Source organism: Centroberyx gerrardi, chromosome 4, assembly GCF_048128805.1.
Source record: "Centroberyx gerrardi isolate f3 chromosome 4, fCenGer3.hap1.cur.20231027, whole genome shotgun sequence".
NCBI lineage: Eukaryota > Metazoa > Chordata > Actinopteri > Beryciformes > Berycidae > Centroberyx > Centroberyx gerrardi.
In genome coordinates, this window is record NC_136000.1 from 22,868,540 (window position 1) to 22,893,532 (window position 24,993).

The 24,993-nt window shown below is 44.6% G+C and overlaps 1 protein-coding gene across 1 annotated transcript; it reads left to right on the plus strand.

Moving 5' to 3' along the window:
* Positions 1 to 24,993, plus strand: LOC139912504 (UPF0606 protein KIAA1549). The gene is made up of 22 exons (XM_071900324.2): positions 1 to 1,729; positions 1,884 to 1,972; positions 2,363 to 2,522; positions 2,925 to 3,055; positions 4,188 to 4,371; positions 4,569 to 4,628; positions 4,725 to 4,870; positions 7,620 to 7,797; positions 8,595 to 8,779; positions 11,684 to 11,842; positions 12,104 to 12,385; positions 13,748 to 13,983; positions 15,366 to 15,502; positions 16,875 to 16,889; positions 17,377 to 17,582; positions 18,131 to 18,360; positions 19,189 to 19,333; positions 19,926 to 20,249; positions 21,977 to 22,029; positions 23,079 to 23,227; positions 24,220 to 24,374; positions 24,683 to 24,993. The coding sequence occupies exons 1-22, from the start codon at positions 1 to 3 to the stop codon at positions 24,917 to 24,919; spliced, it is 5,190 nt and encodes a 1,729-aa protein (XP_071756425.2). The 3' UTR covers positions 24,920 to 24,993.

A 24,993-nucleotide genomic window follows, 5' to 3' on the forward strand; every position in this document is an offset into this window, starting at 1 on the left:
ATGACCTCAGTTCCCGTTCGACCTCTCGAGCCCCCTAAACTGCCAGAGTTTCACGCAGATGCATCTCCCCCCAAGCATGACCCCAAGCTCCCTGTGAAGCCCTCAAGTAGAATCCTGGATGTGAACCAGCTGAGCCCCAGCAGAGCCCCCATGCAGCAGAACGACCCAGCACATGGGCTCCACATGCTCCTCAACCGAGCACCTGAGATTCTGGCCCATAGCAACGTGCCTTTCATCAGCCCCCACCCTACATCAGCTTCATCTGCACCCACTGAGGCCTTTCCGGAGGACTTCTTCCCTACCAACACCATGGACGTGGACTGGGGGTCTGGAGACTACATGGAGACCATGTCTTTCTTGGGCTCAGAGGGAGACGACTACTCTCTGGTCACCAACCTGCCCTCTGACATGTACGATCTGGAGGACTCCACAGAAACCTATGACACGTCTTTCCCTTCAAGGGTGGGGGTGTTCCCTTCCTCCTTGCTCCCTCATCATATCTCACCTTCACCCAGTCTCATGACAGCCTACAGCTCCGTTGCTCCTCCTACATCCATCCATCCTTCCTCTTTTTCCTCCTCAGTTCACCATACCCTTGAGCCTACTCCCACAGCTCACAGTGACATAGCCGAGGCCTCAGATATAGACTGGTCAGATACCTTCACCATTGAACCAACCGATCTCCTCTTACCTGACATGAACAGCTTGGAGTATTACACCACCCAGTTGACCAAGGAGAACACCAGTTCAGACGTTGGAGCTGAACACAGAGGGAACGTTACCACCGCAAGGCATTTCTCTGCAGTATCCATCAGTTCTACACGCATTATGGCAACCAGCACCTTCACTGTGGACCCGAGTCGCATGTCAACAGCTGTGTTTGGAACAGAGGAGCCCCAGCCCGCCGATAACACCACATGGACCGAAGAGGAGTCCTCCAGTGATCTATCAGGCTTTGAGCCTCTCAACGAAACAACCACAGTACACACCACAGAGGAGACTCTTCAGCTGGTCAATGTCTCTGAGCCTTTTGTGGATCCTTCCATAGCACCGACCCACTTCTTGGACCTCTCTTCCTCCATCTCGGGTGGTAAGGTGTCCACCACAGAATGGTCCAGCCCTACACCCACCCTGGCTGTTGGACTGGACAGCATTGCCTTAACAGTGTCTATCCTGCCCAGTGCCACGGCCTTGCAGCAAGATGATGTAATGTCCTCCTCCTCTCTGACAGATGTCCATTGGTTTGTTACGGAGTCTGCCCTCCACAGCACTATTCACATCACTCCTGTCTTAACTGCGACCACAGCCTTCTCTCCTGTTCCCACTGAACCTGCTGCCAATACCACTGCTGTTAGAACAGAAATAACCCCCAATGTCACTACTATTACAACTGAACTTACTCCCAATATCACTTCAGTTTCAACTGAACCTAATGTCACTGTGGTTCCCCCAATCATGGTGGGCGACCAGGGGGTGACTGAAGCAGGAACAGACAGCCCTGCCACAACGACCTTGAGCCCGGCTAGCACTGTAGCTAATACCACCTCTGCTGTACCCACTACTACAACTGCCACCACTACTTCTCGTCAAACCACAGCTAGCGCTACTGCTGCCACCGAAGCCTCCACTAGTCTCAACACCGCCACCAGCAGCAAGAGCCCAACTACAGCACCAACATCAAGACAGTACCTCTGCAACATTGACAAGCCTACTTATTTAGTCAAAATTGGTAAGTTCCTTTTTAACCTTCCTATAATTAGGTTGTGAGATGTATGAAATGTTTAAAAGGGATAACTTGAAGCTGTACTTTTAATTTCAAGCATACAATTTGGTGCATTTTATTATTAGAGAACATAACCATTAGCTTATGTTTTTCTCTGAAGGTTTTCCCTCTGGGGCCACTGTTGGATATGCCAAATCTCAAGTCAGAGATATCCTGAAGGGTGAATTCAACAAATCAGTCGAGCTGCAGGTAAATTAATTTTACCCCATTGACATTTTATATGCCTCAGCAGAAGATAGCTTGCAAGATGGAGCTGAAGTGGCTGGGCTGTGTAATGGCCCTCAGACTTGGCGTGTGTACATTCATAGAGAGAGTTTGTGTGTCTGTGTGTGTGTGTGTGACTATGGGTGCAGATGAACCAGGAGGGCCAGGCCACTTCCTGAGTTTCTTTATCTTTGCTTCTGTCATAAACAAACCACAGGAATAGTTACATCAAGACTCCCTGACCCACAAGAAACACAGTGACCTTTCAAACACACTATCTGCTGTTTATGTAACACAACCCATTTAAATGAGGATGAAGGACTCTTATCTGTGGTTTGTGTTATTATAGCATATGTCTTTGTTGTGTCTGTGAAGGTTGTGGACCCCCCTCCTAAGTTTGTGTTTCGGGCGGTATCTGGTCCAGTTGTGTACACGGCCATATCTGTCATCAACGCCCTACGAAGGTCTGGACGCCGCTTTCTGTCTGTGTCTCCCAGCTGGACCATCCCGGACCATAAATACCAAGTCCACTCAGGTAAACCCACAAACAAAGCTGTCTTACAATCTTTGTCTAAATCCAGGGGCCCTGAATCATCAACCTTTAACATTTCATGATAACCCATTGTTTTTGACATGATAACCCTTTACTTTGGTAAATGTACAGAGCAAAAGAGGATATAGCCTAATATGCAAAATAATTTGGCCAGTGTCCTTTCATAATTGACATTGTGAATAGTGTGTAATTTGTCAACATACACATGTAGCAACATTTGCATGTTGTTGTTCCACCTTGAAGTACTAATGCAGGATAGATGCAACGTGGTGTGACTTCTACAGTGACTACTAATGCAGGATCACAGGTGTGATTACAGTCAGTATGCAGAAATGTGTTTTTTAGAACCAGCTCTAAAACTCTCCTTGTCTTCCCTCTGTGCAGTGCTACAGTTTGTGCCCAGCCACATAGACATGCGGGTATGCAACTTCAGCGAGCGCATTGAGAAAGGCCTGACCATGGCTTTTGCAGAAGTGCGTCGGCGCTCGCAGCAGTCGACTAACTTCACAGTGCATGTGAGTGGAGCGGGAGGGAGGGAAACATGAGAAGCTCTGGGCTGGAGCAGCCTGCACTGCACACACCACAACTAGCAGACAGTTGTTTCACAAAACGAAAGCTTCAACTGGGATGTTTTCATTAGGTCTTACTTTATTCTTAATCATAGTACCTTTTTCTGTCTGAGGTGTTAATCTCAGGTATTTGTTCCTGCTGAAGACCGGCAGCTAGCTGAACCATTAGATTCCCTTAAAAGCAGCATAACATTGTGGAACTAACTCTGGCAATGGGAAGACTAGTTTATTTTTGTGAGAAAGAAATTAGCACAAAACTGGGTCACTATGCTGTTTGTGCAAGCAAGCTTATGACGTCCCTATATGACCGGCTCGTTCGCTGACTAAGATGAACCCAGACTGCCTCCAGTCGTTGCACCAGCGGAGGACTGTGATTGCTGCAGTATAGGCTAGCTTTGATTGGATTGGGGAAAAGCTCAGCAAGCAGGAGCTGTTCTATTTAATTACAATTGTTGAGGCTTTTGTATTTCAGGAAAGGAGTAGTGACAGAAATAAATGACTATGTGAGTGGGGCTGCAGTAATACAAACTCAGTGGTGGCCTTGTGAGTCTGGGGGAAACCAGTCAATTAAAATCACTGGTCACTTCAAGACCCAAATTACCAGTTTGGTTTTATTGATTCAGATTCATGCTCTAGTTGTTGAGTATTAAAGAAGCTTACTGTTGGTTAAGAAAGAGCTTATTTGGCTGTGTGGTTATTGGACTTCACTTTTAGAAAGCAGACTTTTGTGTTGGCCTAGAGTTTCAGATAATCCTATTACACTGATGCCTCTAGTATACAAGTCTCTTTTAGTTGGAATAAATGGAAGGATTAGATCAAGAATTTATTACTGCATGGAAAATGATGTTTTATGAACAACTAGCAAACTGTTCCCTAGGCCAAACTGTCCATTGTTGTGTCCTCTTGCCAATTATTGAAGCCAAAGATTTTCAGATTGTGAACTTCACTATAACGTATTTTTAAGACACAACCACACTTTTCCAGAAACAATTGTATGGAAAATGTATTTTGCGAATTTATTGTAAATTTGTATGTTGTGTAATTGTCTGTCCACTGAACTGCACTAACTGTGTTTCAGATTGTAAACATTACCATGGCTGTTCCTAAGCAACGTCTAGCCAGAGAGCCGGTGGACATCACCTTCGCCGTTCGTGGCACCAGGGGTTATCTGATGGGGTCAGAGGTCAGCAACTTTCTGATGAAGCTCACCATGGTGGAGTTCAGCTATTACATGGGCTTCCCTGTGCTGCAGATTGCTGAGCGTGAGTCCCATAGGGTTGTCTCACTATATTTTAGCCATCTCCATATATCCACTTCTTTATGATGACAGTGATAGCTGTTGTGTCTCCTTTTTTGTCTCCAATAGCTTGTGTTTTCTGATCATTCAGGTCCGCACTTAAGGGGAATTCGGTTTAACTTTTATTCTAATGATACACCATCCTCTCCTCTTTTCCAATAGCATTCCATTATCCAGAGTTGAACACCACCCAGTTGCTTCGCTCCTCCTGGGTTAGAACAGGTATGATGTTTTCTACTCTTGGAATAGTGAAATGCTGCTAAAACTGCTGTTTACTACTTACTAAAACTACTTATTTCTGCTGCTCTGTGTATGTAGTGGTCCTGGGTGTGCTGGACCAGAGAGTGGGTGAACGGACCTTCCAGGCCAAGATGGAGCGCCGTCTGGCCCTGTTACTGGGGGAAGCAATGGGATCAGTCAGGCGTGTTAAAAGAGCCACCAACGTAGGCAACAACAGTGTCCAGGTACTGTACCTGTAGATTCATTCAGTACTCTGCTCAATATTTGTATTCACTGCTGCGTAGTCTTTGGAGAATATGCTATACACTGCAAAACTATGAAGCTTCAAAGTCATTTAGTCTCAAAATTATCTCACCCCATTGGCAGAATTTTACACTTGTTTTAAAGGAAAACAATTGTTAAGATGGACATGGGAGTGTGGTTGTTTGTTCAAGATATGCCTGCAACAAGGCTCTGTGGAATAGTATAAAATAGAATCCCCTGTAACTGGAATTACTTGTGTATCAATTCAAGTTCAAGTTTGTTTATTTATATAGCCCTTTATCACAAGCATGTCTCAAGTGACTCTACAGAGAATGAGCCTAGCTAAATCTAACCGATCAGCAATCAACCATAGAACAGAATGATATAGGAGCAAGAAACACAAAAACAGATTATAGCAGGACATAACACCCTACCTATTCTACATAACCTAACCTACCTGGCAGCACCAGCCTCAGACCCTCAATGCATACAAGGAAAAACTCCCTTGCAATCCCCAACCAATTGCACAACATAACTTTCACAACTCTTCAATTGGAAGTTTGTTAATGGATTACTCACTAAATCTGGAAAAAGCTGCCTTCCTTGCACCATTTATATCATTATTCCCTGGTGCAAGCTCTCTCTGACTGCCTAGCCCGAGTACTGAAGGCTCATTATGTGAGCCTTGCAGTGTTTGTAGCCGCTGAAAGCCTTACTGCTTTACTAATCAGGCTCTGCCTTTTGTGGGTTCGCTCCGCACCTGCTCAGCGCAGCTCTGAGGGCACAGGATAGGGCTATGTCTCCATGGCAACAGCATCCCATTCAGCCCAGGGCGAGCCACTCAAAGACCACAACCTCATAAGTCCCCTGTTCTTTCTCCTCTTCCTCCTCTCTCTGGTCATGTTACTTGATGGCTCCTGTGAGCCACAGAGCTGCTAAGAGCAGATCAATTATTAATTGTTTCTCTATCTCTGTCTGTACGCTGCAGTTGGGGTGATTATAAACTCAAAAGTCTGTCTCTGTTGTTGAGAGGGAAGTAGATATTAATGGGGCAGAGAGAGAGAGACAGACAGAGAGAGACAGGGCAGGCGGAAGATTCAGAATTCAGGGAAATAGGGAGAGCAAGAGGCTCAGACAAAAGAGAGGAAGAGAGAGATTTACAAGGAGAGAGGAGAGATGTATATTTTATCTGGCCTCATGAAGTCTGAGTGCATGTGGTGGTCTTTAGACTGGGGGGCTGTCAGAGTGATAAATATCATCCATGGCTGAGTAGCAACCTTACTCAGTCTGACCTTTCTGCCTCCCGCATCGTTGCCTACAGAAAACCCACAGAGCAATTTGGGAAAACGGAAGACTATATTAGTGGTGAACCTTTAGTGTCGGTCTCAGTGCTATGATTAGATCTCTAATTTTAGGCCCTGGCATCCTTTCTACCTTTCAAAATGCTGTTTTTTTTTTTCAAATTCATGAATATGAATGCCTGTTATCCGTAGAAGCTGATTATGTGCTTATGTTCCTTCCAGCCTAGATAGGAAGTGCTGTCGTGGAGGAAGCCTAGTTTGGGCTTTTGTTTTTCTTTTTGCATTTCAAAGGCACTCGTCTTTGAGTGTCTGTCGGATATAATGAGAGTGAGGTGGCTCACGCTGACAGTGTCTGAACTAGTGAAGAATCCTTTCTCTCTCTCTCTCTCTCTCTCTCTCTCTCTCTCTCTCTCTTTGTCTCTCTCACACACACAATTCTCACACCAGATGCCTTAGTCTGTCATGACAGAATCAGTGCGGTGTTGTCACCTGTGAGAATACCTTATGAACCAGCCTGGACAGATAAAAGAGGAGGTTGAGGTGGGGTCGTGCAATAACACACACACTGGCATTTTTCCACTCTAATAACCCTGCAGGGACCGGATTAAACCCTGGATGAGGGAGCCTGCCCAGTCGTTTTTCTGTGTCAGTCCAGGCATGACCTGCGCTTTACTCTTTCCAGTAATGCAGACAGCAGACTGTACTGTGCCTCAGGGCACCCAGAGGGGGACTGCACACACAGAGAGACGTATTAGACTACATGGAGCAATATTTAAACACAATGACTGTTCTAATGGGAGTACAGAAAGCAAATAGACATGTGTCACGGGTGTTCAGTTTGTCTGCGTGTCTGTGTATGGTGTGTGTGTGTGTATTTATGTGTGTGTGTGTGTGTGTGTGTGGACCTTTGCATACATAAAAGGGGTGGACAAAATAATGGAAACATCTCATGAAAGGTTTTGAAGTAATTACAAAGGCAGCTGCGCTGGAGAGTCATATTAAGTTAAATGCCAATTGGCAGTATTTGTCAGCTTTAACAAGGTGAGACAATCGCCACTTTTATATGAGTTTTCAAAGCAACATGAGGCAACATGGAACTAACAGTTCCAAAGAGGCCATATAGTCGGTGCCGAATTTCAGGTGCGTCAGTCACAAAAAATGACTCATGTTGCAGGGGGAAAAGATTAAAAAACCATGAAAACGTATGCCAAATGGGCACACCACTAAACTGTGAACTCAAAAACGACCACAAAATTGAATCAACATCTCTGTGACAGTCTCAATACAAACTAGAGTATACGTTGTGAGCTTCACAAAGCTGGCAGGACTGGAAAACACTTGTATCCAAAGCTGCTGCACAAAGACGCTTAACCTGGTGTAAGGAGCCCAAACCTATCTTACACCGTATTCTGTAACTTCCAACTCCCAGGTGGTGAGTACGAGCCGGCTGGTGGGTGCGGACTACCCCCTGGAGACGGTGTATTTTGTGGAGGGTCCCAGTGGCCAGAGGCTGCCTGCGGTCCAAACGGCCGACCTGCTCAACGGCCTGGACGTTCAAAGGGCCGCCATTGTCCTGGGATATCGTGTCCAGGGCGTCCTGGCACAGCGTGAGTACCTCTGACATAGCGGATAACTCATCGTTCATCACCTCGACATTTGGGGGCAGCCAAGTGACGTAGTGAGTAGGGAGGCTGTCATTTAAATGGAGGACAAGCATCCACCATGCTGAAGTGTCCTTGAGCAAGACACTGAGTCCCTGCTAGCTCCTGGGCTGCTGCTCTGGATGCAGTGCTCACCATTGACATGCCGTGTGTCCCGCTGTTGACAAGCTCCTAATCATAAAAAAAAAGAATCTGTTCAGAAATGGGATGCAAGCTAATTGCTGGCTCCGTGTGTTTCTTTGTATATTTATAGCAACATTTGAGTTAATTACCTCTCCTTATACACACTGTACCAAAAGCCTGTGTTCCTCATTAAATATCCAAACAAGGGATGAAGGCCTAATGAGTGGCCCTCGGGGGAGTGCTGTCCCTGCTCTCACTGTGTTCTCTTATGGCACTTTCCCAGGGGATGAAATGAGTGCTAATTAAGATTAATGAAGGTCTGTTTTGAAGATTATAGCAGTAAGATGAGAGCCAACAGTCCTAAGATATTGCGTGCGTAGCATACCATCCTCAAGGTGTCTGTGAATAGGCTTAAAGAGAATGAAAGGGTATGCTTGACAACTTGAACCACATACACATAATTAGTAAATTCATGCAATTAAGTCATGCACATACCTAATACACTATATTATTATTTTAAATCTGTGCATGTCTCTCTCTCTCTCTCTCTCTGTCTCTCTCTCTCTCTCTCTGTCTCTCTCTCTCTCTCTCTCTCTCTCTCTCTCTCTCTCCCTCTCTAGCTGTGGAGAAGGTGGCTTCCTCACCCTCCGACACCGAGAACAACAATTTGTGGATCGTCATCGGGGTGGTGATTCCCCTCCTGGTGGTCGTCGTCATCATCTCCATCCTCTACTGGAAGCTGTGTCGGACAGACAAGCTGGAGTTCCAGCCGGACGCCATGACCTCCATTCAGCAGAGACAGAAGGTAGGGAGGGGACAGAGAGGACAGACCATCAGGGCTGGCCAGTGTCCGACCAAGCCTCCATTGTATCAGTGTTTCAAAGCCATTTCTGCTTCAATCCCCCCTTTTGTTCATTAAGCTGCTCATTGTTCAGCTCTCGTATTTGTACCAAGGCAATTCTTCTTTGTGACAAAACTTATTCACTGACTAGTCTATTTTGGAACAGTTAAAAATCCATGTTATTCCAGTCCAACACGCCTGTATTAGGGAGAGATCAGTCTTGCCATGGTCTCACCTGTGTGCTGTCAGTCCTCATCACAGTGTACAGAAAATCATTTAATTCATGTTTGATCTTTATTGAGCAATATCTACTTAATAAAAGTAAAAATCTATCATTGTTAAAATTGGACCTCAAGTATGAATATTACTTGCATATAAGCAGTGCTTATATGCAAGTATGTAATATGTTATAAGCTATCAAGAAAGCCAGAGAGCTGAGACCACATTCAAATAAACTGCTAATTAATTAGGTGTATATGTCATTGCCATGAATGTGTTGTGGGACTCTACAGAATCTATACTTATTCTTAATCGTTCTTTCTTTTAGATTAGATTGGTGAAACTTTAATGATCGCAATGGAGAATGTTGTTAAAGGACATGAGCTGGATTTGAACCTATGATGTTGCGACTACACAGTCTTTTAATTTATTTAGACCCTTTTAACCAGCTGATTTCATGTCTCATGCTTTGATCTTTGTTTACAACTATTGTCTGTGTTGTCTGTCTACTCATACGCTTTAAACACTAACAACCTTGCGCAACAGCCATCCCTCCGTCTGTCAGGAATACAGTATTGCCTCAACACCCACTATATCACTTACAATCCTTTTCACACTTCTCTCCCTGCCTACCGCATTGTGTTTTCAATTTGTTTTGGCAGCTATTTCCTTTCTTTCTACCGCCCCTCGGAGCAGAGATTCATCTGCCGTTTGGCTCTGCTGAGGCTGTTCCCTGTCTTTCTCTGTTATCTTCTCACTTTTTAAGCACATATTCCTTTTTCACCCTGGAATTACACTTGGCTAAAGTGTTAATTTTTCTCTGTTTTGTCAACGAGGCAGCTCAGAAATCCTGATCAATGTAACATGTTTGATCAACAATGGAAGGACCTTCTATACAGTCTTGCTATACAGTGTTGCTGAAAAGATCATCAATGCACTAGAGACACAGCAGCTTGTTTATTAGAGAATTAAAGGTCGAGCACATGTAATCACTTTACAATGACTTATGAGACATTGAGTTATGTTCTGCTGTTTACCAGTGACCCATGCACTTGGCACATACTGCAGCTAGTAGTGCTCATTTATTATCGAAATTAGCAAACAATACTAACAAACAAGCCCAAGATTTTAAATTCCCCAGTATCCCACAGTGTGTTTGTTAGGATTCTTTGTCGATATTAGGGGTGGGGGCATAATTTTGGTTTGCACCTGGACCCATTCCAGGATCAATTCCAATATGTGTTGCAGTTTATGAATTGCTCTTATTTGGATATTTACATATGGTGAATGTTCATTGTATTTAAATGTTTCTAGCTGTGGGGGGCAATTTTCCAACTATGGTGGGCACCACAGCTAAATGAATGTAAAGGACACACTGGTATCCCATTAAAGGAGATGTGCTGAGTTGTGGTAGGGTGAATGCGGTGGAGTGGGGCATCTCTACCTTGCTGCACTGACCAGCACCAATACCAGAGAGCTTTGCGCTCTCTGTGGTACAGCAGTAATTGACTCTCTGTCTCGTTAACACACACCAGCAGTGTTCTTGTCTCTCGGCTGCTCCCGCTGTAGCGCTTCACAGCCAGATCACCAGTAACTCTTTCATCACTAAATCTAGCTAACACAGAAATATCACTCGGATCCACTCAGAACTGTATTGATTGCTTTATAGGCTGAATAACAACTTGGCTATTTGTGGGTGTCGTGTGTATCATTCCAGCTTTCCATATCTTATCCTGTTTGATCCATATGTCTGTCTGGCTTACATTGCCCTCCACCTTCTTTTTTGGTTGAGCGGAGCTGTGAGCTAAACCCCCCACACTGGGCTGATGCAATGAATCTAAGCTCTAAAGGCCCTGACACACCAGGCCGACGGTCGGCCGTCGGCCAATGTCGGGCCGTCGGTAAGCGTCGGTGTCCCTAGTTTTTGCGGTGTGTCCCGCACCGTCGGCACTAGTCGGACCCTGTCGGCGTCTTTTCGGCCGATTGAGCATGTTGAATCGGCGTCGGAGCCGTCGGTGAGAGAGATCACTCTGATTGGTAGTTCGTGTTTTGCCTCTGGATGATTGGACTGATAAATTCCTTCAACATGTGGAACTGAACAGGAAAGAGCCGAGCGAAATTTTTAAAATCGGAGGTTTCATTTATCTCCAGCTCTCGACACAGGTTCGGGAAAGCCCCTTGAGCCTGTCGCTGGAGTAACGTTATTCATGATTTCACCCATTTAGTGCGGTTTCTCCTTATTTTTCGCGTCCGCCTCTTCCTTTCTTCTTCCACAACCAAAAGACCAAGGGCTGACAACGCCAGTGCCATTTGCAACTTCTTATCAGACATAAGGTATGGAGAGTTATTTCCCCTCACGCAGGCGCAGAATGTACGTGCTAGTTGGCCGTCGGGTGTAGTCTTTGCGGTGTGTTCAAGTGCAACTTTTTGGACCAGACGCAAGCGATGTGAGGCGACGCAACAGTCGACTTTCGTCGCCGCTGGTTCTTTGAAGTCGGTTTGGTGTGTCAGGGCCTTAAACCCCCCACACTGGGCTGATGCAATGAATCTAAGCTCTAATGTGCAGAGGCATCTAGCATTTAGCCTGCCCTCTCTACTTAACACAATCATCTGTCACTTAACACCACTCCTCTCTCCATCTCAACACAGTCTACTACCTCATTCAGAGAATCAAGGACCCCTCTTCCCCAGACTCTCCCTCCAACTAAGAAGGTTATAGAGTTTAGTGAGGAGGAGGAAGAGGAGGAGGAGGAAGAGGAGGAGTATGAGGAAGAAGAAGAGGAGGAAGAAGAGGTTAAAGGGGGGAAGGTACAGAGCAGTGGCTGGTGGTTTGTAGACTTAGGTTGTGTGTGTGTGTGTAGTCTGAAGAGTAATTGTTCAATAGAAATTATTCAAATACAATCATGCAAAGTACAACACAGTAGAAGCACTTTGTTGAGTGGAATTCAAGTTAATAGTCCAGTTTTTATGAGTTTTTAGGAGAACTGTAGTATAAAGAGACATTGGCATTGTGCAAATTTAATTCATCAGTTTGCAATGTTCCTCCTATCCACGACTGCTTCCACTCAGAGACCAATAGTTGCCAAGGGCAAACAGAGTATGAGCACTGAGGAGGAAGAAGAGGAGGAGGAGGAGGAGGAAGAAGAAGAGGAAGAAGAAGAAGAAGAACAAGAAGAGGAGGAGGAGGAAGAGGACAAGGAGGAAGAAAAGGAGAAAATGAAAAGAAAAGGAAAGCAAGCAGAGAAGGAGACAGGTCAAGAGAAGAGGGCAATGCTGAAGAAAAGAGAGGAGGCAAAGAAAGAAGAAGAGAAAAAGAAAGTAATATCAAAAGGGAGGAAAGCCAAAGCAGAGGTATAATGTACAGTAGCCATAGAGACCAGTGTTTGTTAGCATTAGTGGACATTTAGGACACAGATTATGATGACCAGACAGAAAATCCACCACATCGTATTATAATAGACATGGGGTGGATTTACTGTGCACTTAAATGGCCATCATCCTGTGCAGCATTATTTTTGGATGTGATTATAGCCTATAGATCCTCAACCAGATACAACAATCACTGTGATGTAAAGTAGTAGATGTACTGACATCAATTGGCCTGTATCATCTGCTGGTGTGTGAGTGATTCCCCAGTCCACCATTTGACCAGGCTAAAGTACTAATTAGTGAGTAGAATGTGTGGGAGATAGCACTAGATGTGTGTTTGCTGTGTTAATTATAATGAAACCAGCTTTAGCATCCCAGCAGCAGCAATTTGCATTGCTTTCCCTTTCCAAGGCTGGTCCTTGTTTATTGTTTATATGCTGCGGATAGTGAGACCAGAGCAGCACACACACACACACACACACACACTGGATTAGCAGTTTTATACTGACAAGCCTCACACTGGATTAGCAGTTTTATACCGACAAGCCTCTCATAAGCCACGTGTCTTGCACCAGTATCAAAAGTGCAGTATATTCAAAGTGAGTGTACATATAATTCAATTAATTAACAGAAAAATGTCATCTTTTTGTTTAGCATCTCCTCTTGATACCACATTTCAATATCAGAGGACCAGAGTTATGCAAACTGCACCAAGGACACACATGCTCAGATCTGACATTCTCTGTTTACTCCTGTGCTGTTGGAAAGTCCCTGAGGCTTCGCACTCAAGTGCTCTCACTGCTTCCTCCCCCCAGCCTCCATCCCCCACCTCCTCAAAGGACAGCAGACAGCTCAATGTTTCCCCCCTTCCCCCTCTCTCTCTCTCTCTCTCTCTCTCTCTCTCTCTCTCTCTCTCTCTCTCTCTCTTTCTCTCTCTTTATTCATTAATGCTTGTCTGTCTGAGTCTCCCTGCTGACCGGCCATCCATCAGTCATTCAGCGTAGCCTAGTTTCTTATGCTCTACCCGTCTATCTATCTATGTGTCGCTTCACCCTCTCACCTCTCTTGGTCTTTGGGGAATTGCAGTTCAACTGCCTTGTCTCTGTCTGAGCTTGTGTTTGCTGCACATTTGATCTCCCAAATCTAGTCCAGACTTTCACCATTAAGTAAATAACATTTCCTGATGTTCTTCTATCGCTCCCTCTCTCACCTCTGTTATTTCTAACTGTGATACATCTTTCTACCTTCCTTTTCCATGTCTTACAACTCTTTATTCCTCCTCTCTCCCCCCCCCCCCCTCCTCCCCTCTCCTTCTTTCCTGTTCTGCTCTGCCTCTCCCCTCAGCTGCAGGCTCCCAGTGTGAAGGGCTTTGACTTTGCCAAGCTGCATCTGGGCCAGCACAGTAAGGATGACGTCATGGTGATCCAGGAGTCTGCCCCGCCTGGGCCGGGCCCAGGACCCCTCTCCATCGCCATTAAAGACGGGCTCAGTCCCTCTGAGAATGGGGAGATCCTCACCCCCAAGTCCAAGACCTCCGTCTCTTCCACCAAGGCGTCCCGCAGCGGTCGAAGACGAGGAAGGTCAGTGCTGCTGATAGTGCAGCCCAGGAGGAGAAGCTTCAGCCTGGGCAACATCCAGAGAATCCAAATAAATACATGAAAAAATGAAAGCATTAAATTCCATTAGGGTATTCCTAGGTTATGCCAGTAGGTATTGCATAATATAGAAAAGAGAAAATGTACACACACACTGCAGTAATGCTCCATTTTTATGCTGTGTTTCAACCAATTATGGGCTTCAGGCAACAAAATACAATGTATCATGCCAGTTGAAGACCATGCATGGAACATGAAACATTTTCATTCATACATGTGTGAATTTTTTCTCCTACTTTATATCCAGCACCCGGTCAAGACTTGTAGATGTGCTTTTAATTGGAAATGTGAATGTGTTCATTGGATTTTGCCTTTATTCTTTTTAATCTTGTCCTAGATACAGATTTTTACATATTGATTTAAATATTTTACGGAGCTCTTTCTTACTTCATTGCTCTGTTTTCGAGCTACCTCAGTAGGGACAGTCAGTCAGTCAGACAAAAGCTCTTGACAGATCCTCAGATCAATTATTGATGCACTAGGCGGTGAGGGCTTTTCCTTCTATCTAGTGCCACATACAGCATGATATCAGGACCACTGCTGCTTTGGTCTTGCATTGTATCACAGAGAGCTGACATCATTGATATGTGGTTATTGTTAATACTCAGTTATTACATGTTTTTTCATCTATTGTTCAAAATCCATGTATGTAAGAGTAGGCAGAACATTAAGTTTACTCAGTTAAGAGTTAAGTTCTATCTCACTTGTGCCCTAAACCTAACTTTAAACATTTCAAATTGATGTATATGTATAGACAGTGTCACAATGTAATAGAAAAGACAATCACATATTTACTATCTACAGTATAAGAGAATTACTGGCATCACAGCCAGGCTTAAATCATAGAGGCATTGCCAATCTGTAATTTTGATGATGTATTTCAGAGAACAATATATGCACCATTACTAACACCTCCCTCTTCACTAATTGCTCTAGCTAATAGAGAATAGATGACACTGAAATGTTAGTACGGCAGTTAGTGCTTAATATATTGATGAACTGCTGTCACTAATATAGCCCATTACACAAGTCATTATTGGAATGAGGCTTTGATATTGGCTTATTTTTCCTCTCTTGACAGCTGGCTTTGTACAATTTCATTAGGCATTTAATCATTCTATCAATGGAAATATTTTTCGGCATTTATCACTATTAGCTTCAAATCACAAGTGATCATTTCTAAGAAGAAATCCTCCCAGATGTAACCCTTCTGTAAAGGAGCTACATTTTGATTATGCATTGCATTTTAGTGTGTTAGTGTGTTCTTGGGTTTCTATTATTCATGCAAGTGTGTGTTTTCTGGGCAGGATCTCCCCGTCAGACGGTGACTCAGTGGTGAGCGATCGTTCCAGCGAGCGGGAATCGACGGAGGACAACCTGAGAGCCCACGCCACGCCCAGCGACAGCAAGCAGGCCCGCAAGATCCCCATCAATGTTTTAAATGGCAAGTGGCCTTGGCAACGCTCACATCACTCCTCCAAACACAGAGAGCGGGTGTAGGGCGGGGGGGGGGGGGGGGGGGGGGGGCAGAGGTAAAGAGAGAAAAAGAGAGCAACTCACGCAGGCATGGAATGACGGGCGAGAGAGCCAGACGGAGGGCAGGGGGAGCTGGGAAGTGATGGAAAAATGACAGAAAGCGATGACAGCATCACGGCAGCAAAGGGGTGACAGCAGGAGCAGAGAAAGAGCGGAGAGAAAGAGTTGACCCAAGCAGTGGCAAAGCAAGACCGCAGAGAGGAACAGAGAAAGGCAGAAGAAAGGACTGGCAGAAAGGACTGGCAGAAACGCCGTGCAGTGGACAAAGAGAGAGGCCAGAGAGCGGAGGGAGGAAGGAATAAGAGAAAGAATAGCTGTAGTTACTCCATCTGACAGCTTGTTGATAGATTCAAGCCCGCAGTGCCACTCTGAGCCTACGTGCCGTGTGTGTACAGACTGAGACTGAGCCAGAGGCAGCCAGGCACACAGACTACAACCTGACTCACCCACAGAGGAATGGCGTCTGCACTGAACTCTCGTCCCTTCCCTTCTGAATTCTGCGGCTGTAGCTCCGCTGTGGCCTGCTTTCCAAGGAGATAGGCGATACGCACTCTCCATACAAGGCCTATTTTATCTGAGCTCATCTTTATTCTATCTTCGTTCTTGATAAATCTCTGCCTGTCCGCTGACGACACTGTATACACACCACACTGCAACAATGTTTATAAGTACAGTGGATTGTATATGAGACACGCACAGCATTATGCAATGTACCCTCTTTCTCTCTGTTCACAGTATATACTAAAGAGTGTTTTTGCTCATTTCTGTGCTGCTTGTCAGAATTTCAAACACAACCAAAGGCAGTTTTTTTCCATTTCCTCCTCAGACTAATGAACTTAACAAGACCAGAAGAGAAACTTTTATCAGCCGTGGAATTTTATCCTCCTAGATGAGTCACTTGTGTTTTCCGCTCTCTGTTCTCTCTCTCTCTCTCTCTCTCTCTCTCTCTCTCTCTCTCTCTCTCTCTCTCTCTCTCTCCCTCTCTCTCTCCCTCTCTCTCTCTCTCTCTGTCTGTCTGTCTCTCTCCCCCTCCATTGTTTTTACTGTTCGTCTCTAGTAATGTACACAGCACTAATAGTGTAGGACAGAACTCAATGTGCTAAACTTTTATTCATTTCCTTTCTGATGACTCAGTCCCTGCTCCTAACAAAGAGGGTGCTTCCTTTCAGTTTTGTGGTCAAGATAACCACTTAGATTCATTCCGTTCTCTCAACAGTTTGTTTTCATTTGATCTCCTTCACCTCAGTAAAACTCTCTTTCCTTTCTGTTGCGGTTTGCAGGCAAGAATAGAATTGGTAAGAGTTTGTCCTCTTTCAGTCTGTGTCCCCATAGAGCTCAGGCTTCACCTCCAGCAGCTGTGTGTCTGTGTGTTGTCTGTGTGTTTCTGTGGTAGCTTTGTGCGCTGCTTGTTCTCACCATCCATCACTGTCTGCTGAGCTGTCAATCACAGTGAGGAAACAATCAACCTCACAAACAAAAGGCAACGCCATTGTTTGAAATTAAGTTCAGCTTTTGGAAAATAGACATCCGCGTTCATTTGATGTTATTGCTTCCCATGCCAAAAACATTTGCTCAACGCCTTTGTTAAGTCATATTTAAAGTATAATCATGTCAAGCGAAGGGATGAATGTTTCATAGAGATCCTTGCACAGTAGTTGTCTTTCTAAAGGCTCGGCCCCCTGGTGTATATGTCAACATTAGCATTTAGACTTGCATTGGCTAGTTTGTGTTATGACTGTCTGTCTGTTTTATACCTGACTCCTGTCCTGCTCTCTTCCTCAGGTCCTCCACCTATGAACGGCCCAGACGAGCAGCTGTCCTCAGCCTCTATCTTTGAGCATGTGGACCGGATGTCTCGCGCCACCGACGCAAGCAGGAGACTCCCCAACAAGATCCAGCTTATCGCCATGCAGCCCATGCCCATCCCACCGCTGCACAGCCCCACCATCAACGGCAAACTGCCTGACAACAACCAAATCAACAAAGAGGTTTGCCTTTCTTACTCTCCTCTGGCAAAAACAGTCCATATTAGCAGATCAATTAATCTAAGTCCTAAAATCCTCACAATCTGCTAATGAGATAACTTAATTTGTTTTCAATGCAAATTATCTTGGTTCAAGAATTTTCTTGAATATTGTGCCTTATTCTGCATTGTTTCAAGATATTGACACTTGATTGAAACAAGTGAAACTGCATTGGAAATAAGTGGAATTTTCTTATCCCGTTAACCGAATTTTTCACTTGTTTTAACCAAAACAAGATTTTAAGGCTAAATATGAGACTAAATGACTTGTCAAGATAGACATCTTTTTGTAGTGTAAGACATAATATTATTCTCAGATGCTGCTATATTTCTTGTAACTCTTCCCCAGCAGTACAATATATACATTTATAAATCACAAAAGCATAATTGTACAAGCAAAATACTTATCTTGCTTGTTAAAGCTACAGCAGATCCTATCTGGGCATAGACAGTGCTATTGAGACTACTTTCTGATGAGGCAGGTCTCACCCTAGTTCTGTGTTTTCTCCTCAGATCCAGGTAGCATTGAGGCACAAGTCGGAGATTGAGCACCACCGCAACAAGATCCGCCTGCGTGCCAAGAGAAAGGGCCACTACGACTTCCCCGCCATGGACGACGTGGCCAACGGCTTCGGAGACACCAAGGACCAGGATCGCATCTACCAAAAGGCACGGATGCAGATCGATAAGATCCTGGACCCAGACATCCACATGCCCTCCATCTTCATGGAACCCAAGAAAAGGTGAGAGCTCAAATAGAGGGCTCATATGGGAACGGATATCCAGAGTGTGATTTTGGGTCATTGTTACAATTTACCACCTTCTGGTTTGGTTTTGGGGTGGGAAAGTTGATCCTTAATCAGCACTCTAAGGCAGTTTCACCCTGGAATATCAGAGGAAGTGGTGGATGCAAAAAAGCATTTTGTTTTGTAAAGACTCATAACTGCTGATGTTGTTTATAGCAAAGCTAGTTGTGCTGATGACTGAGTTTTTATTCTCGCTGTCTCTGGATCATGAATAATGCAGAAATGTGTTCACAGATATATCTAAACCAATTTGTTTGGATTTGGTAGCTTTTAACGCTCAGAAGGTATTTTTTCAGACTTGCTGCACTTTAGTGGAAATAATATGAAGGCATCCTACACTGATATGACACATTTTGACAGTGGAACTCTAGATTGATTTTTCACAATGCTGAATAATATGAGGTTGGCCCGTAATCAGGTTGACAGGCATTTTTACACAGCCTGAGTAAGATTCTCTATTGAATGATAAGCCTGGAAGATGAACCTGCTTTCTGGAACACTGTGCATTTGTTTGCTCTTGGGGAACTGGTCAGTATTTGATCTTATAATAAGTGTGTGTTAGCTCAAATATCAGGCCACTTTTCTGATGTTGGAACAAGCTACCATAATCTAATTTTATTTTGTATGAAAATTAAATTGGTACTGGTGTGTATTGCTGCACAGTAGGTCTGACTAGATTGTTCTGTGTGTGTGTTAAAGAAAGCTAAATGGAAATGCTCTGATCAAATTACCAATGTGGAGGACATTTCTCTGTTTGTGTCTCAGCGGTCGAGGGAAGCGCTCCCCCAAGCAGAGGAAGAAGGACCTGCTGAACGGCGGCATGACGGACGCAGACAAAGATCATCTCATCTCTAATGACAGTGACGCCACGTACAGGAAGTGCCCTGGGGTCAACAACGTGGCCTACGTGGTGGGTAGTGCAGGAGCATCATGGGATTTACTTACACATAACCTCTCTCCCTCTAGCTTTTTGTCACTATGCCCAAAAACGTCCATGGGACCCAACAGTGGACAGACTAAAAGGGATTCAGTCACTTTAAAGTTATTGCAATAACATAATGGAGACTGACATGATCCAGAAACAGATTTGGCTTATATTTATCCAGTGCTTCACAAAATTGGGTCCATGGTCCTGTAGGAGACTTTGAGAGGGTCCTAGGGAGTCCTGAGCAAGATGAAAGACACATTTCAATTTCAATTTTAATTTTGTTATTTTATTTCATTCATTAAAATCAGTCTGTGGGGCCTAATGCATATGTGTTTTGGGTCATTAAAAAGATTAGGATCTCTTGTATTAAACTCATGTACTGTTACTTTATGTTTTTCTGACATAAAGCAGATCTTAGAGTTTATTTTTCTCTTTACACCAATAATGATAATGAAAGAATTTGAATTCAGAAATAATCTGCAGTAAGATTCAAATGATTATAGATAACTGAGCTGATGATTCCTCCTATCCCGCCCCTCCCACCGCCCCACCCCTTCTTGTTGTGCTGTTCCAGTCGGACCCTGACCAAGGCCCAGGATCCCCCCCCAGGAGCCCCTCCCCTACCGATGACGTCTTCCTGGGTCCCGCTTGCTCTCCTCCGGGCCACGCCCCTCCCCCGCCCCCGTACATGCCCCCCCAGCCCTCCATCGAGGAGGCGCGGCAGCAGATGCACTCCCTGCTGGACGACGCCTTCGCCCTGGTGTCTCCCACCTCCCAGGGCAGCACAGCAGGGATCACTCTCCCGGGGGTCAACACCAACCCCCCTGCCTCCAGCCCCCCGGCCCGCGGACCCAGACCTTGGGGTCCCTCCTACCCGGCTCTCGGCCCTTTCCCTAGCGTGAGTAGCCAACCCCCAGACTGCCTCTACAAGGTCCAATGGATTGATATATCAAATCAGATTGCTTTCATATTGGGCTGTAGAAGATTGTCAGTTGATAACAAAAGGTTCTCCATAAGCTCTAAGCTTTTACCGGATTGAGTTCCTGTAAGCTGTGTCCAGTCAGGTCTGTTCATCTCTCTAATCAGGGGAAAGACCTAGAGAAATGGAGCCTCTCTTTTTTCATCTTTATAATAGCCTAAACAATATATGGACAGGTGTAAAGTAGTCCTTAGTATTCACTATCTCCTCCCTTTCTCCAGGTTTTCTCTGCTCTTTCCCAGCATGAAACCTCTAGGTTCAGGTCTAATCATGTCCTCTTAGGAAACTAATCAGTTAAGGATTCCTCCATCTGTCGCCCCCCATGTCGCGGTGACCTCACAACCCCGGTCAGCTTTCCACCGCGTCTTAAGACTAGAGTAATATACCCTGCATATGCTTGATCTGCATTACCTCCTGTCTGTGTAAGGCTGGTTTCAAAGAGAGGTAGGGTCACAGAAGTGCTCTGCTATAGCAGGCTGCTGGAATAATGAGCCCAATAGTGCAGCTTTATTTTTTTTCTACTTGACATTTATTCAAGGGAAGGGGTCTGTATAAACTACCACTGTGCAAAGACCAATAATCCAGTGCCACAGTTTGTTACACCAAAAGCTCGGATTGCAGGACTACATACACAATATGTCATACCTGTTATAACTAGAATTGCCAAGAGACAAAACATCTATAGAACATTCTCTGATTTAAAATTAATTTTGAAGGGTAGGAACTCTCTAGCTGAGCTAAAATGAAATTGTGAGATGTTAGGAGATAGCAGTTAAGCATTACATTAGCAGTGCAGGTCTCTATAATTTTTTTTGCTTTATTTGTTCCTCAGATTAGATTCATTTCAATCAGATGACTTGTGTTTGACATGAATTTATGGAGCCAGCATTATGGCTGGTGAAAAAACATTTTCAGTACTTTCCAGATGCAACAATGCGTTCCACACTCTAAACAGAAAACAGAAATTATGCTATTTTATACTTTGAGATATTTTTCAGGCGCATTGTAGGACGTGAGGAAAAACTACACCAAATATCTATACTATTGGCATTTAAATATTTTATATATATATATTAGAGTTATATTTAGATGTTTCAAACTCTAAATGAAATGCCTGTCCATATCAGTCGTATTCATTATTTGAAACCCACCCTTACACCCTTATACTCTTAAAATGCATACTCATGCATTTTACAGCTGTGTTTACCCCAGGTGAAAGAGAGAGAGAGACTTAACGGTGAGCAGCGGAGCCATAAAATCCATTTGCAGGTTCCGCTTTTGCAGGTTCAGTGCTTTAATACGCTGTGAAAGGTCAGCTGTAAAAAAAAAAAAAGGCAGGATATCCAACAAAACCAAAATGCCCAAAAGCGGGTAAAAACAACACCGCCCAAATATGCATAGCAAGAGGTAGAGTACTGCTTTGTAAATCATGAGAAATACTGAAGCTCTATTTGCATTATTGCATTTTTGTATCTGCTGTATCTCAATACAGTATGTAAACTGTGTCATATTGTTTTGAATGTTTTATAAATTGATGACACCATAGGACTGCAAGTACAGAGTCTCCTGTAGTTTAGGCTTTGTCATTATTTTTACTTTACTTATACAGCTTTCCTGACCCTGTATTTCTCTGTCTCTCCCTGCAGAGGTATAGTGAGCTGGGCTTGTCCCCTCCTTCAGTCCAAGGCCTGATACAGAGGTGAGCAGACCAGCCAATGAGAATTGAGTATTCATGTATAAATTAATAAATAATACATCCATTTGCCACTCATTTCTTTATAATGATCAGTACAGCGTGATTCCCACCGCTGCACCGGGGGGAATGTTTTCCTTTAGCTCCATCCAGTGGGCCTCATGAATAATGAAAGGAGACTCATCTGTTTTTTCATCGGTTTAATGGATCAGGTCCAAGCAGTGGTCTCTTAACTGGGTGGCAACGGCTTTAGCTCTTCCTATTATTGGTTTGGTTTAAGGGCACAGGTACAAACACACACGCTGAATAAATGCATGCACTCACACTAGCTCACACACACACGCCTGTACACACACTGTGCAGACGCACCGCCAGAAACTTGAGCAACTTGTTTCTGGAAGTCCATTAATTTTTTTAGGGAGCCAAGCAACCAAAGGAAACTTGACTGAAATAATAACGGTCGACCAGTTTGTCACCACAGGAAACTTAGCCAGTTAGATTTTTGTACTCGCTTGTGAAAACAGTAAAAAAAAGAAAGAAAATGTATCATCAAAATGTATTCCTCCCACTGTACGGCTGATGAGAATGGATGAAGAGAAACTTGCAATTTGATAGTTATGACTGTTCCGTAATGATTACACTAACATAAATTCAAAACAAAATCAGCATAATAATATGATAGAATCAGGTAGATAGAATCATAATAGAATTGACAGACTGGGACCAGTTTCAAGTCATCATTAGTTTATTATCTTGGACCCCCTACAAGGTACTGTAGTGACCCAGTGACCCCGTTACTAGCAATGCATATTGCGCACAGTAACACACACACACACACACACACACACACAAATACATACAAGAATGCAGGCATATTCGGGACAATGTGCAAATTCAGAACTACACATAACCACTCACACACATGCAATATAGGTGTACTGTATCAGTGCACTGTATCAATTCCTTTGAATTTCTCAAAGGTTCTAGAAGTTGTGTTGATTAAATCGCAGCTAAGTACAACTGGGGGCAGAAATGAATTGTCCTGTGTGTTCCAGACAAGGCCATGGCTCTAGCTACCTGCCGCCAGGAGAGCCAGCAGGGCCTGGGGAGCAGCTCCAACCGGACAGCCTGTACTCCAGCAGGGGCCTCTACACCGACGAGCTGCCCTCCTCCGCCAGACCGCGACCAGTAGGGGGAACTACAGGTACAATACCAAACTGCGCAGCAAAGCACACACACACACACATAAACAGAAACATAGAAGGACATGGATTGGTTTTCACACCTAGCGATACTGTTATATTCACACTGTTGCCCATGGTCTGCATACGTCTTATTCACACTTCCACCTCCAACAGTCTCATTTAATGTAAAAGCAACATTTTCATATAAATACATGTCTGCATTTCTACTCTACTCTTCTATTTATGATTGATATAACATAACAGTGATTCAGCCTATGGTCAGCTCTGTTCCTCTGGTGCACATGGAGGGATGCATTTTACGTTTTCAGCAGCAGCAACAGAGGTATATTTGGAATAAACAGAAGAATAACTCAGTAGTTATTTTGACCAGTGATAGCCACTATGGCTGAACAGATAAACAAAAGGCCGGTAGCTACACAAACTCAAACTTCATCAACCAATCAAAAAAAAAAAAGACATTACAGTACTGGTGACACTGTTTGATTGCAAAGTGATCTCTAGGAAGTGCAGTGGAAAACACCACAGCAATCACCACTTAGCATGAAAAATGTGGCCAAAATCAAAAAACAAGAATCTCAACTCCCAAATGAAGTAACCAACTTAGTAATTATCTGTATACAGAGCGTTTCTCTGTGGATACAGAGAGTGTCTTAACCCAGAGCGCTCACCTCCACCCCATAAACCTGTCAAGCTGAAAGAGCCTTGTCTCTCTGCTGAATTATTAAAGGAGCTGGCGTGAGGCTGCTGCTGCTGTCATGTGACTTACACTAATAGAAATGGATTTTGGCATTTACCATATGGAGCGCAGCGCAGGAGAGACAGAGAGTGCATTTCAGACTGTAGAGATTGCATCAAAGTATATTAGGGGGCCTGCTGAGGATTGAGTGTCAGGTCGCTCTGATGTGATGTATTTGTGTGTGTGTGTGTGTGTGTGTGTGTGTGTGTGTGTGTGTGTGTGTGTGTGTGTGTACATGCGTTCTTGTATGTGCAGGTGCCCAGCTCCATCATCTAACACAGGTGGGCTTGTCCAGCCGGATCAACGGTTACCCAGCAGGGAGCAGGCCGTCCCCAGGCCAGAACGGAGGAGTCGGTTGGAACCACTACCATGACGACAACTTCTCCAGGGCGGGACCTGACCGAGACGCAGTGAGTCCAGCTCCTGAATCAGAGCTGTATATTTGTTGAGACTGAGGTCTTAGAAATGATTTCTATCTGTGTAAACTTGGTGAAATTTATAGATCCTTTGGCCCATTTCACCTCTCAAGTTCTCTCCATTCTTTGCATGTTCAGTTTTCTAACAGTCGTGCTGTTCTGATCATCTTTTCTAGTTCTTTCTCACTTTCTAGTTGTATCACTTGCCACTTGCAATCTGTTTTCCTTTCCCTTAAACTTTTTTCTTCCTTCTCTCCCTCTTTTCTTCTCCTTCTGTGTCTTCCCACCCTGCCTGGCCTCAGTTCCTGGACTATCCTGACTACTCGTCCTCTATCTTCCAGATGCCCAGGAGTGGTATCAGGGAGCCCTCGGCGCCCCCTGCCCACCTAGACACCCCCGGGCTGGGCTACCCGTCGGCCCCGGAGCCCCTGGATACCTCCCCTCCCACCCACTCCTCTGCCTCCCTGATCAAGGCCATCAGGGAGGAGCTGTTGCGGCTCTCCCAGAAACAGGCAGCTGTGCCCAGCTACCACAGCTGAAGCCTCCAGCCTCCGGCCTCCGGCCCTTAAAACCCCCCCAGCCACCAATCATGCCACTGACCCCGCCTGCCTGC